At 45.9% G+C, this 14,530-nt stretch overlaps 1 protein-coding gene and 1 long non-coding RNA gene across 13 annotated transcripts in view; one reads left to right on the top strand and one right to left on the bottom strand.

Moving 5' to 3' along the window:
- Positions 1 to 1,166: 1,166 nt before the first annotated feature.
- Positions 1,167 to 8,403, bottom strand: LOC129051326 (uncharacterized). 3 transcript variants are annotated; one of them, XR_010138234.1, is made up of 5 exons: positions 8,164 to 8,403; positions 5,773 to 6,026; positions 5,563 to 5,681; positions 3,205 to 3,297; positions 1,167 to 3,114 (listed from the first exon to the last, which is right to left on the bottom strand). It is a non-coding gene; the product is annotated as an uncharacterized LOC129051326 (long non-coding RNA). The 3 variants fall into 3 exon arrangements; XR_010138233.1 differs by lacking the exon at positions 5,773 to 6,026; XR_008515490.2 differs by lacking the exons at positions 5,773 to 6,026; positions 8,164 to 8,403 and adding an exon at positions 7,416 to 7,577.
- Positions 7,157 to 14,530, top strand: part of NF1 (neurofibromin 1) — a 282,946-nt gene continuing 275,572 nt past the window's right edge. For 7 of the 10 annotated variants that reach the window (XM_063718574.1, XM_063718573.1, XM_063718572.1 and 4 more), the window contains exon 1: positions 7,384 to 7,558. In XM_063718574.1, coding sequence (XP_063574644.1) covers positions 7,499 to 7,558 — 60 coding nt within the window. In that variant the 5' untranslated portion in view covers positions 7,384 to 7,498. Of the gene's footprint in view, positions 7,559 to 7,848; positions 7,870 to 8,071; positions 8,154 to 14,530 lie in introns of those variants that run through there. The other 3 variants (XM_024235642.3, XM_054536618.2, XM_054536620.2) reach the window with 3 other exon arrangements.

Genomic DNA, 14,530 nt, shown 5'->3' with positions numbered 1-14,530 from the left:
GAAAAAGAATAAAGAGTAAATGACAAAAGATGTGTGCTGTTGCTGGCAGGTTGGGCATTTGGTGGCATCAGCAGCTGGATCAGCCTTGTTGAGTGGGAGACCTGCTACTCTGTATTTGCATCCTTTTCTCTGATGTTCCCCCAGGGTATGCCACTTTTTAAAAATGTCGACTGTTGGCTGGTGAGAGGGGTGCAGTTTTAGAAGCTTCCCCGGGTATGGCCTTGGCCTTCCCCACTATGACAGCTCTTGCTCCACAGGCCAAGGGACTATTATAGAGGTTCTGCCAACCACCAAGTATGCCCATGCTATGTACCCATTCAGAGAGGACAAGGACTCATCACTATATACCCTTGCTGGGAATCTAGTCTTTCTCAGTCATTAGGTTCTGGAAATTGGCTCCAGTTGAGAAACAGGGCAAGGGATTATGACTATTGGGGCAGCTCCTCTCAGCCGCCTCCTTATCTGTCCTTGTGTTTTAAAAACTATACCTTGAGGCACACAGTATCCTACTAATTACCTTCATAGCTTCCTGTGAGTCAGGCCTCCTTGGATGCCATTCTGTCTTGCCACTGCTAACAATGCCACTTAATCTTCTGCTGGTTATGCACTGCCACCTGGTCTCTAGCAGGCCCACTGCTATCAGGGACCCTAGCTCCTGAAACATCTTCCACCATAAGCCCTGGTCTACAGAGAAAAGTGACTATTGGACTTCTCAGAGATGCTTGTGTCCCTCTCAATAGCACATTCCTTATTGCTTGTGATAAACAGCAGAACACAGCTGACAGGATAGGATGTAAATAATATATCATTACCACTTCTGAGTCTTTTGCTCCCTTCTTCCATTGTTTGCCAGGACAGCTCTGGCCTTTCTATTTTGCTTAGTGTGGACCATTGCTTTCTCCAAGCTTTCTAGAGCCATCCTAGCAATCTGTTAGCTTTATCTCCTGGAGTCCTTGCCAGAATGTAAATACTGTAGTACAGGAATGTGTTTATATCAACATGCTCTGCTTTATTTAGCATTATTTTCTCCTCCCTCCCCAATTCAGCACACTGGGGACCCCTTCCCCAGTTCTCCCACCTTCTGCATATGTATATATAAGTTGGGTAGGTTTATTTTGAGATGGAGTCTCTCTCTGTCGCCCAGGCTGGAGTGCAGTGGCCCAATCTCGGCTCACTGCAAGGCCCGCCTCCTGGGTTCATGCCATTCTCCTGCCTCAGCCTCCAGAGTAGCTGGGACTACAGGCGCCCACCACCACGCCCGGCTAATTTTTTATTTTTTTATTTTTAGCAGAGACAGGGTTTCACCATGTTAGCCAGGATGGTCTCGATCTCCTGACCTCGTGATCCACCCACCTCAGTCTCCCAAAGTGTTGGGATTATAGGCATGAGCCACCACACCCAGCCTAAGTTGGGTAGGTTTTTTAGCTCCTTCAGGATATAGTGCCTCTCCTCCCTTAGCAGGTCTAGCACTTTCTTAATGGGGTTATGTGTGACTTGACCTTAGTTACTGGTCTGTTAGACAGGTGGAAAAGTGCAGGTAGATCCTGAGGAGAGCACGTGTTGCCTTGGAAGGCAGATAATACTTCTTGATCTTCAAGCAAGGGGGGTGGGGTGCTAGTTTCCTGAGGGAGGAGTGGGACACTTCTACAAACCCAGAGCACTCAAGGTGAAGTGGGGTTTTAAGGTTCTCAAGTGCATTGACCCAGATGCCCCATCTAAAGTGTCAGGGTCCTACTTCTCAACTATGCCCCTGACCTTGGTATAGTACACTCACTAGGGCTGAAAACCTTTTTGGAGTTCTTCTGCTCTTATAATTAAATCCTCAGCTTCATCTTCCGCTTTTTCTGCCTTATGCAGCTCCTACTTCCTTTATATGCTGCTAAGGAGGCACACTGGCTTTCTTCCTTAGCCTTTAATTGGTGATTAATCATCCTCAACCTTTCATTTTCTTTCTCCAAAGCACAGGTTTACACCGTCAGTAGCCATCCAATTTCATTGTTCTTAAACTACTATTTGCCCTATATTGTTAAAATGCCTGATAGATTGCACCTACGAGTGCATTGTTCCACTGAGGTTACATCCCACCCATTCCAGCTCTTCACCATTGCTGAAAGTTTTAACATTGTACTGCTATGGCACGCCGGGGCCTGTCAGGGCTTCCCCTGGGGACCTTACTGCTAACTGGCCAGGGGAATGATTCAGCTCCACTGGATCAAACCACATTCATGGGACGTTTTTGTCTGTTTGTTTTGAGACAGGGTCTTGCTCTGTCACCCAGCCTGGAGTGCAGTGGTACAAACGGCTCACTGCAGCCTCTACCTCCTGGGATCAAGCAATCCTCCAGCTTCAGCCTCCTGAGTAGCTGAGACGACAGCTGCTCACCGCCATGTCCAGCACATTTTTTTATTTTTTGTAAAGATACGATTTTACCATGTTGGTCAGGCTGGTCTTGAACTCTTGGGCTCACGCGATCCACTTGCCTCAGCTCCTAAAGTACTGGGATTACAGGTCTGAGCCATGGTGTCCGGCCACACTCATGGGATTTAATTGCCGTTGGAATCAACATCATGCAGGAAAGGAGTAGGATTGAGCAGAAAAAGTTGAACTAAATGTAGTCACAGCAAATGCCTCAGCTTCCGGATCCTAAGGGAGCTCTGGAGCCAGGAGAGCCCTTCAGAGCAGCCCCACCCTGAGCCCTGCATCTGCCAGTCAGTGCAGACGGACCTGGTGAGATGCAGCTTTCTTCAGCTGAGGGCAGTTCCTGGAAAGGGATTTAGCTGATAGGTGTTGACAAGTAATGCGCCCAGCAGCTGAGGAAATGAGCGCCGTAGTCCTGAAGAGTGCTGTGCTCTTTGCTGGGATGCTTGTGCCAGTGAGGTGGGGGTGGTGGGCAGAATGAAGGGAATGCTACTGTAAACGCTTTTTATTTTTTATTTATATTTATTCATTTATTTATTTTTTACGACAAGGTCTAACTCCGATGCCCGGGCTGGAGTGCTGGAATGCAATGGCACCATCACAGCTCGCTGTAGCCTTGACCTCCTGGGCTCAAGCGATCCTCCCACTTCAGCTTCCCAAGTAACTGGAACCACAGGCATTTGCCACTATGCCCGGCTAATTAAAAAAAAAAAAATCTGTAGAGATGAGGTTTCAGTATGTTGCCCAGGGTGGTCTGGAACTCCTGGGCTCAAGTGATCCACCCACCTTGGCCTCCCAAAGTGCTGGGATGACAGGCATGAGCCACGGCTCCCAGCTTGGAACAAAACTCTCGAAGAAAAAATTGGCAGAGCTTGTTGCCTGACCAAAAAACAGAGGCTGAATGAGAGAGATGCATTTAAAACAATACGAAACACTAAGGGTTCCCTGAATACTGTTGGACAGTGCAAAATGGGGGAAGTTAGGATACAAATCTAATTCTGTTCTACTGTAAGGCTCATGCCTTTTCACTAGACTAGTGCTGGTCAAACTGGTGTTCCATGGGCTATATTCAGACAGCAGACGTATTTTGTTTGGCTGCACAGCATTTAAAAAATGTAAATTGGCTGCCACTATGTAAAAATTGGAAGAGTTTATATGTAAGTTCAGATCTCTAGCTTCTCTTGAGTAACTAGAAGATCTAGCAACACTGGGTCAACATTCCTGCATGGCAGTAACTGCAGTTGAGTGACAGATACTCTTTAAATGGAGAGAGTATCTCTTATCTGGATAAATGGAGGTGGGTATATGCTCCTTAATTCACCAGAGTCTCTATGCATTACCTTCTTTGGCATTTTTTTTTTTTTTGAGGTGGAGTCACTCTGTCGCCCAGGCTGGAGTGCAGCAGCACAATCTCGGCTCACTGAAACCTCAGCCTCCTGGGTTCAAGCAATTCTCCTGCCTCAGTCACCCTAGTAAGTAGTTGGGGTTACAGCCATGTGCCACCATGCCCAGCCTTTTTTTTTTTTTTTTTTTTTTTTTTTAGTAGAGATGGAGTTTCACCACATTGGCCAGGTTGGTCTCAAACTCCTGACCTCAGGTGATCTGCCTGCCTCGGCCTCCCAAAGTGCTGGGATTACAGGCATGAGCCACAGCGTCCAGTCTTCTTTGGCACTTTTGTTTAGCATTCCTGCCATACGTACTATGTATGATCTAACAAAGTACATAATACATAACAGGCATTTGGATACTTTTATTTTTATTTATTTTTTAGAGACAGGGTCTTGCTCTGCTGCCTAGGCTAGAGTGCAGTGGTGAGATCACAGCTCACTGCAGCCTCGACCTCTCTAGCTCAAGTGATCCTCCCACCTCAGCCTCCCAAGTTGCTGGGACCACAGATGCACACCACTATGCCTAACTAATTTAAACAATTTTTTTTGGTAGAAGCTGGGGTCTCACTATGTTGCCCAGGCTGGTCTTGAACTTCTAGGCTCAAGCAATCCTCCCACCTCAGCCTCTAAAAGTGCTGGCATTACAGGTGTGAGCCACCACGACCGGCCCATTTGGACACTTAATACTGGTTCAGCAGAACTGAATGAATTTAACTGGAGAGGAAGCTGGGGTGAAGTCTAGGCCTCTGACTGTAATGAGAGGTTTGGCACTGAGGGGAGGCAACAGAACAGGGAGTACAAATTAGGATGAATTAATGACATGCTGGTAGGAGCTTGAGTAAAGGAAGAAGAGCAGAGGGCCAGGGCCTGAAGTTTGGGTGTCTTACCACAGAGCTAAAGAAGAGTGGGCAATGGTAGAATAAACTAGAGAAGAAGAGGAGAGAAAGGCACAGAGGAACTTCAGTAACGGAATGCCAGGGAAGGCAAGGGAGCTGAGGGTTTGGGCAGTTGCGTCCAGTGTAGGGAAGAAGATCAGGGAGATAGACAGGCAAAAAGCCATGCAACAAGGAAGTAGTTAGGGACTTTCAGAGGAAGTATGAGAAAAGGAGAGGAAGGTCATGGGTCTGAAGGTTAGCAGTGCAGTAGGGGCACTGGAATACTATCTTGGGGGTATGAGTGAGTGCTTTTTCAGGGGTCCTACTTGGGAGAAACATAGGTAGACATTCATTTAATATTCATCCATTTCTTTCCAGCATAGTCATCATTCTGACATCATCTAAAAGAAATTAGTATCTGCATTGCATCCTTAAAGAAGAAGGGACCAAAGACATGTCCAAACTGTCTGTCTGTTCTAGTGGAATAAAACATTAATTTAATATGTATTTTGGACAACCACCAACCTAGAGATTGGAAACTTTTCTCAAGGATATATCTCTCTGTATGTGGGCTATTGGCTTTGTGGGTTTTCTGTAGCAAAATTAAAATTCTAGTTTTGTTCTCCCTTATCACCCAGTGTCTTTCTGTGTGGCCTAACTGGCTGATTAGTGTGTGCTTGGAATGTGTAAATTCATTTTAACACTGGCCTAGGGGCCTGTGTGGTAGCTCACCCCTGTCATCCCAGCACTTTGGGAGGCCAAGGCAAGGGGATCACTTGAGGCCAGGAGTTCCAGACCAGCCTGGGCAACATAGCAAGACTGTGTCTCTACCAAAAAAAAAAAAAAAAAAAAAAAATTAGCCAAAGCAGGGTGACACTCACCTGTAGTCCCAGCTATTCAGGAGTTTGAGGTGGGAGGATCACTTCAGCCCAGGAGTCTGAGGCTGGAGTGAGCTATGATTGAGCCACTGCAATCCACTGCACAGAGTCAGACCTTGTCTCTGAAAAACAAAAACATTTGCCTAGGTAAAATGTATCGAGGAAGACAAATTTTAAAATTACTCATTCCAGGCCAGGTGCGGTGGCTCACACCTGTAATCCCAGTACTTTGGGAGGCTGAGGTGGGCGGATCATGAGGTCAGGAGTTCAAGACCAGCCTGGCCAATATGGTGAAACACTGTCTCTACTAAAAATACAAAAATTAGCCGGCCGTGGTGGCGCATTCCTGTAGTCCCAGCTACTCGGGAGGCTGAGGCAGAAGAATCACTTCAACCGGGAGGCGGAGGTTGCAGTGAGCCGAGATCGCGCCTCTGTACTCCAGCCTAAGTGACAGGGTGAGACTCTGTCTTTAAAAAAAAAAAAAATTAGTCATTCCAAAGTCCAATGTCAGACACAGATTATCTATTGTTTTGGATGTAATCCTCTTCCTGGAAAACTGGCACAACCAATTACACATGAAATCCTTTCAACTCTGGTATTGGAGGTATAGGAAAGGACTTTGTTTTAGGAGACCCACAGTCTACCTCTATTGTTCTTGGAGTTAAACCACGTTGGTTTACATCCTGACTCTGCCACCTGTCAACTCTGACCTTGGGCAAATCAAGGGTCTGAGGGAGGAGTGCAGGCTCCCAGCGTTCCCACGGGGGTGGGGACGTGACTTATTCATCAGTTGATGAAGATAATGATATGTATTGAAAAGGTTTGTTCAAGGATTTAAATAAGACGATGAATATATTGAATTAATAATGAATGCAAGGCCTTAAAGGTGTTTTGAGGGTGGTGAAACTTGAATCTCTTATCAACTGTGCAAAAGTTATATTAACTTGGATGGCTATGAGTTTTGCAGAGGAAAGCTGGGCTTAAATCCCAATGCTACACCTGGTGGCTAGACCTTGATTGCCACTGGGTCTAGCACTGGGATTTAAGCGACCTCTAAAAAAAAAAAAAAAAATCACGGAATCTCTCTTTGGCCTTCCTTTTTTGTTTCTCAGCAGTCTACCGAGCTACGAAGAACCTGAAAATCGGAGGTCGTGTACCTTATTTTTTCTGAAAGCTTAAGCTGAGAGCACAGCCTCCCCAGATTAGCGGCAGAGATCCGCGCGCCGGGAGAAAGGCTAGCCCCAGGGCGCCCTAACTTCCAACTCCGGGAGCAATCCAAACCCGGAGGCCGGCGGGGGAGGGGACAGCTGTAGGGGGCGGTGGGGATGGGAGTGGATGCTCCCGGGTCAGCTCTGGCACTCGCCAGCTGAGCCCAGCGCCAGTCTAGGTGAGCCCCACGGCGATGAGGGACGCTCGCCAGACGGCCCAGAGGAGTTAGATGACGTCACCTCCAGGAGGACTCGCTTTTTCATTAATGAAACCGGCCGGCGCGGGCGCATGCGCGACAGGCCGCCTTCCCTCCCGCTTCCCCCTCCCCTTTCCCAGCCGCGCTCTCAATCTCTAGCTCGCTCGCGCTCCCTCTCCCCGGGCCGTGGAAAGGATCCCACTTCCGGTGGGGTGTCATGGCGGCGTCTCGGACTGTGATGGCTGTGGGCAGACGGCGCTAGTGGGGAGAGCGACCAAGAGGCCCCCTCCCCTCCCCGGGTCCCCTTCCCCTACCCCCCTCCCCCCAGCCTCCTTGCCAACGCCCCCTTTCCCTCTCCCCCTCCCGCTCGGCGCTGACCCCCCCATCCCCACCCCCGTGGGAACACTGGGAGCCTGCACTCCTCAGACCCTCTCCTTGCCTCTTCCCTCACCTCAGCCTCCGCTCCCCGCCCTCTTCCCGGCGCAGGGCGCCGGCCCACCCTTCCCTCCGCCGCCCCCCGGCCGCGGGGAGGACATGGCCGCGCACAGGCCGGTGGAATGGGTCCAGGCCGTGGTCAGCCGCTTCGACGAGCAGGTAACGGGCCCGTGGCGGGCGGGAGGTGGGAGCGGAGTGGGGGTGGGGACAGAGTGGGTGAGGGGAGGTAGGAGCGGCCGCCTCCCCCGCGGCTGCCTCAGGCTCTGGAGGAAACGAAGGGAAGGGAAGAGAAGGGAAGAGAAGGGAAGGGGGGATAAGTGGGGGTGGCCAAGGCGGGAGGTGAGGGGTAGGAGGGGACAGCTGGGAGCCTGGGCTCCGTTTCCCTCCTAAGTCGGGGGGTGGGGCCTTGTCCCTGACCAGCCTCCGACCCTCCATCCCCTTTATCCCAGCCCTTCCTCTTGGGAATGGGGGTGAGTGACCTGGGGGCGCCTTTGGAGGCGCGCCATCTGGATTTAATAATTACCCCCTTACTTTTGTTTTTGAACAGAGGTGGATAACGTTTAGGGGTTCTCTCTTCCTCTTCCCTCCGTGACCCTCCTAACTGGGGACGAGCGAACCCTAAGGCCTGTCTTATGTACCCTCAATAGGAGAACGATAACATTCGGCCCCTCCCCCAGTTTCTTCAGCTTCCTCTCCTGGAGGGGGAAGAGCAGAAGAAAGCGGGGAAGAGCAGAGGAAAGCAAAGAAGGCACAGGTTTTCTTACTTTCTGCTCCATCGTCTCATCCTGCCCCGAGAGCTTCAAGTGCACAACGTCGTCCCTCATAACCTGATGACACAGACTGCCTTTTTTTTTTTATTGCCGTTTGCAGTGGAAACCGTGGTTCTGAAATAGCTTCCCCTTCCTTGATAATTGCAGTCTCTTCCCCTCCCCCCCCCTTTTTTTTTTTTTTTTTTGCCAGCGGTCTGAGGATGTGATGTATTCTCGAGTGAGAATGTTGGGGAGTAAGGGGAGAAGGGTGAAAGGAAAGTGAGAAACTGCTTCTGAGCCACCGACAACAGAGCAAAGCCAGCTGGGATGTGGTCCTGGAGCGGATCATTCTGCTAGTGTTTGTGGTTGTTTTTGACTCTCTCCTGGTTGACAAGAGAACTTTCATTGAGAATATTTGGGATGAAAAAAAAAGTTTTGTAGCTTGAGGAGGTGACTTTTTATCGCCTGAGTTTCACACAATAAATCCTGGGGCTGATCAGAATGCATGCACACATAGCCTTTTGTCAGTAGAAATTGGTTTAACTTTGTGTTGCTGTAGGTAGTTGGGGATGGTTTAAGGGATACTTTCTGCAGCTGTGGTTGCGGTGGGCTTCCTGTGATGGAGGAATTGTTTAAGATTGAGTCAATCTGTTTTGTTTACTGGATATAATGGTAAAACATGGGAGCTGAAGGGGTAGGGGAAGAGCTCTTTTGTTATTTGATACATAAATATTTCTTTACGGGACTCAAAGCGTTTCAGACCTACCTGGAAAATATCTTGGAATAGGCAGAGGAAGTTGAGAAGAAGCTATGTAGATAAAATAGAGTTATGAAGCTGTCAGAGACTTGAAGAAATTGTTTTATCCATTCATATGCTTCCAGACCCAAAGGCGTCTAAACTAAACTACTAATCCATCTGAGTTTAATGTTACTGCATATAAAAGATTACATTATTGATAGAGCGTTAGATTTAAAACTTGGTAGAAAAGACTCTGTAATTTTAAGAAAGGATTTAAAAGGCACATAGAAGAATCCCAAAGCTGAACCTTGTGGACAGCAGAATCTGGATGTAGGAAATTGAAGGATCCATGCCGCAATTCTCCTTAAATTTTAAAAATTAAAAATTTTTTTCAGTTTTTTCTTAATTTTATTTTTTTACTTCTTACCTGTTCATCTCTAGGCTTATTTACCATATTGGAAAAAGATACTTAAAAGAGGAATGATTTTGGGCTGGGCGCGGTGGCTCACGCCTGTAATCCCAGCACTTTGGGAGGCCAAGGCAGGTGGATCACCTGAGGTCAGGAGTTCGAGACCAGCCTGACCAACATGGAGAAACCTCGTCTCTACTAAAAATACAAAAATTAGCTGGGCATGGTGGCGGGCGCCTGTAATCCCAGCTACTCGGGAGGCTGAGGCAGGAGAATTGCTTGAATCCGGGAGGTGGAGGTTGCAGTGAGCTGAGATCACACCACTGCACTTTAGCCTGGGCGACAGAGCAAGACTCTTGTCTCCAAAAAAAAAGAGGAATGATTTTGATTATATACCCAGTAATGCAAGAAAGTGTTTCTCCTTCTGTCCCTAGCTTTAAAAGACCTTAAGGCTTCGTTGTTTGTTATGCATATTGTGGAATCAAACTCACCACCATCTGTTAAAAATTAAGGACATTAGTTTTTAAAACAGCATTTTTCTGCATTCCTTATGTTGTAATTAAGAGAAAGATATATAGGAGAGATTATTCCTCACTTTCTTTTTTTTTAAGACAAGGTCTTGCTCTGTCGCCCACGCTGGAGTGCAGTAGCTTGATGTCTTTTCATTGCAACCCCTGCTTCCCACATTCAGGTGATTCTCCTGCTTCAGTCTCCCAAGTAGCTGGGATTATAGGTGTGCACCATCATGCCTGGCTAATTTTTGTATTTTTAGCAGAGATGGGGGTTTCACCATGTTGGTCAGGCTGGTCTTGAACTCCTGACCTCAGGTGATGCCCCCGGCCCGCCACCCCCTCCCCCGCCCCGGCCTCCCGAAGTGTTGGGATTATAGGCGTGAGCCAGTGTGCCTGGCCTGTTCCTCACATTTTTCTCTTAGAAAGTTAAAGTCTCTGACCTTGAGATGCAAAAATGTAAAGGTTTTCAGTGTTTAACATAAGGTACTTATATATATTCATTTATTATAGAAGTGATAAATGTTTAATTCAAATTAGCGTTCATCTTGCGGTTGAAAATGTCTTTTAGTCAGAAAACTGAGGCATGGGAAGGTTAAGTGACGTAGATCTAATAAGAGCTTCAGTATGAAAAGTAGTGAATGCTTGACCATCAGGGAGATACTTTTCCTAAGTATCCCATAGAATTTGTTCTAATCCATTAAATATATTTAGAAGAGTTTATTTCTTTTTTATTTTTGAGACGGAGTTTCATGATTCTTGCCCAGGCTGGAGTGCAATGATGCGACCTTGGCTACTGCAGCCTCTGCCTCCAGGGTTCAAGTGATTCTCCTGCCTCAGCCTCCCAAGTGGCTGGGATTACAGGCGCCTGCCACCACTCCTGGATAATATTTGTATTTTTAGTAGAGTGCTGAGATTACAGGCGTGAGCCATCGCTCACATTTTTATTGAGGGGAGAAAAAGCCCTGCATGTACTGAGAGATATTTGTATAAGAATCTTAAGAGTTGGCCGGGCGCGGCGGCTCACACCTGTGATCCCAGCACTTTGAGAGGCCGAGGCGGGCCGATCATGAGGTCAGGAGATCGAGACCATCCTGGCTAACACAGTGAAACCCCGTCTCTACTAAAAATACAAAAATTAGCTGGGCGTGGTGGTGGGTGCCTGTAGTCCCAGCTACTTGGGAGGCTGAGGCAGGAGAATGGCCTAAACCTGGGAGGTGGAGCTTGCAGTGAGCCGAGATCGCATGACTGCACTCCAGCCTGGGTGACTGGGTGACAGAGCGAGACTCCATCTCAAAAAAAAAAAAAAAAACCAGAATCTCAATAGTTTCAACTGTTTATAAAACTTTTGAATTTTGGATTATATTATCTGTACTTTGCTTTACTGGGCCCAGGGGGAGTTAAGCTTTTCCTTCTTATTACAGCTAAGAGTTTGCATGTTGGACCACTTACGTCCCCAGGGAGCATGTACATGTCTAAAGATGGCAACTGTCTTTATGATTGCTGTTTTGGTTGGATTTCTAATATTCGGTGTGATTAAAGCAGAAATGCATTTCTAGCCACTGCTGATTACAGACATTGCACTCTGATGGGTATCACTTAGCAACTTAGTGCAGTAGACTCAGTTGAAAGAAATGGATGTGTGCCATATTGACATTTTGAGCTCACATTCTTGTGGGTAATATAAAATTCCTTAACCTGATAATATTGCAGCTAAACCTAGTATTTAGGGTCTAAGTTGAATGACTATTACCAATTTTAGAAGTAATCACCTCCTTGGTTAGGGAAATGACAGTTGCACAGGTGGGCAGCCAGAAAGCTGAATGTTATCAGTTAAATCTTACGTCTCTCCTTAACCTGCCTTTGTGGTGCTAAATAGCAAGTTTCTAATTGAAACTGACAAATTGTAGGTGTGTAGCTTTTTTTTTTTTGAGACAGAGTTTTGCTCTTGTCTCCTAGGCTGGAGTGCAATGGGGAGATCTCAGCATACTGCAACCTCTGCCTCCCAGGTTCAAGCCATTCTCCTGCCTCAGCCTCCCGAGTAGCTGGGATTACAGGCTCCCACCACCACGCCTGGCTAATTTTTGTATTTTTGGTAGAGACGGGGGTTTCACCGTGTTGGCCAGGCTGGTCTCCAACTCCTGGCTTCAGGTGATACACCTGCCTTGGCCTCCCAAAGTGCTGGGATTACGGGCGTGAGCCACCATGCCCGGCCATGTGTAGCTTTTAATTCTGGTTCATTAACCCAGTTTCTAAGCAAATTATAACCTTCTGTGTATCTCACCTAGTTCTGTATGCCCCACTGGTTCCTGTAGAGCTTTATTTCTGAAAGGAAGTGTGGGAAAACTATGGATATTTGAACTTAAAAAAAAAAAGAATTAAAAAGAACTGCATCCCAAAATGATTTGTTGTAAATACGTTCATTTAAAGCAATTGTATTTTCCATATCTGATCAAGCAAAAGTAGTACATAAAAGCCAAAAAACCCCATTTAAAGAACATGTTGTGGAATAAACTCTGATTTTAGAGGTTATAGTAGCATATTTGTTCTCATACATTGAGTGTTCATCTGAATGTACTTTGAATATGCGGTGAGAGATTCACAGTATAAAATGATTGGCAAGTATCTTCAAAATTACAAACCACATACTAATTAGACAAATAGATTTGCAAAACTGAAGCTTTTTGGATTTAAAAAATATCTCCTAGCCTCATTCTTCAAGCTTGGTCTGTAATTTTTATAAGGCCTTACAAGAGTTGAAAATGAGTACTCTTTTATGGTGATGAATTCTTTATGGTGAGTGAGAAATAATGCTTATTCTTCCAATTTTAGTATATGTGGTGCCGAAGTGAGCACAATAATGCTTATTCTTTGCTTCGGAATTTTTAAGTTTATTATTATTATTATTTTAAATTTTTTTTTTTTTTTTTGAGATGGAGTCTCACTCTGTCACCCAGGCTGGAGTGCAGTGGCGCGATCTCAGCTCACTGCAACGTCTGCCTCCCAGGTTCACGCGATTCTCCTGCCTCAGCCTCCCAAGTAGCTGGGACTACAGGCGCATGCCACCATGCCCGACTAATTTTGTATTTTTAGTAGAGACGGGGTTTCACCGTGTTAGCCAGGATGGATCTGAATTTCTTGATGTCGTGATCCACCTGCCTTGACCTCCCAAAGTGCTGGGATTACAGGCATGAGCCACCGTGCCCGGCCCGGAATTCATCCTTTAGAAAAATTTCTTCCAGCTGTTCCTCAGTTCTCTGCACCCCCTTACACTTTCCACCTTATGTGTCTGGGAACTAATTTAGTCTTCATGTTGGCTGCTTTCTTTTCACTTTTCAGGCTAAGATTTCCTTTCTCTTGGAAATCAGACGTTTACTTGGTCCTGCAGCTCTCTCTCTGTGGACCAGTCTTTTTTGTTGTTGTTGTTGCTAGATACTCGCCGCCTCTACTGTTTATCCACCCATTTCCTTTATAACTCTGAAAAGTAGCTCCTGCCTCTGCTTTCCGTCTTGACTGCTGTTTTCTTGAAAGTGATTACTTCTGGCAAAACACAGTGGTCATTGCTTAGTTGTAATGCCACTGTGATGTTCCACTCCCCCCGGAAACCAATCTCTTGCAGTTCCCAAGGCACGATACTTTTCTACTGAATTGGAGTTCCTTAGCGGGGGTGTTAGTTTTGTTCTGCTATTCACTGCCTTTGTCCCTATCCTAGCCATTAGCTTTCCTATAGATCCTTGATTTCCTCATCTGTTGAAAAAGAAATGGCTAGAAAATCTTTTAGATTCTTTCAAGTTTAAATATTCGATGATTTTAATATTCTAACAGCATGTCTCTGTGACCCAGCAGTCTGTTGGGAGCTGACCCCACTTAATTTACCAACTCTTTCCCATTATGCGTCTGCATGCACCTATGTTCCAGGCAGGTCACCTCAGTCTCTTCTGTATGTATCATGCTTCTTCCCACTTCTTGGTCTTTATTTCTGCCAGTCCCTGTCTGAATGCTTTAATTCCTCCTTTGTGCTTTTCTAATTCCTGTCCATCCTTCAATGTTCAGCTCAGATTTCATTTTTTTTTGTTTTTTCCCCATGAGGTTGTTTCAGACTAAACTCTGCTATCTCACTTCTTGGTATCCTCGTTACCTGGAGTTTTACAGAACCATACAGTAAGTTTTCTTCCTTTAGGAGGATTGGTTGAACACAGCTTGGCTTTGTTTTCTTTTTTTCTTGTCTTTTTATCAAATGGAGTGTATACTTTCTGAAAAGCAAAGAACGCTATTTGAATTCTCTTCTAGTCACCCCAGTGCCCAGCACAGTCTTAAACACACAGAACATTGATGGAATGTTTTTCATATGATTCCTGGTTGAAGGGTAGACTGGCTAAATAAAAAAAGTGGTACTTTTGGCTTTGTTTTACTGAATTTTACTTCCGTGTTTGTAATAGCCTAGGTCTGGTAAGTGATATTTTAACTAGGAATGAGTAAGAAAATTAGCATAAAGAAGGAATTTATACATATATTTCCTCCCATAGAGCAAACATGTTTTTTGAATCAGGTTTCAGATCTGATCAACTACTTCTGTAATTTTGGATTTGTCACTTACTGTTAGGATATTTTGCAGTGGTATGATAGAATATGAATGTGAAGCACTTTGAAAAGTCTAAAATTTTTCTAATATAAGATTTATATGTTTTCTTTATAGCTTATTATTATTTTTTTTTTTTGTGACAG

Source organism: Pongo abelii, chromosome 19 (genome assembly GCF_028885655.2).
Source record: "Pongo abelii isolate AG06213 chromosome 19, NHGRI_mPonAbe1-v2.0_pri, whole genome shotgun sequence".
NCBI lineage: Eukaryota > Metazoa > Chordata > Mammalia > Primates > Hominidae > Pongo > Pongo abelii.
The sequence above is the reverse complement of the archived record's forward strand: the minus strand, read 5'-3'. Positions and strand labels throughout refer to the sequence as shown.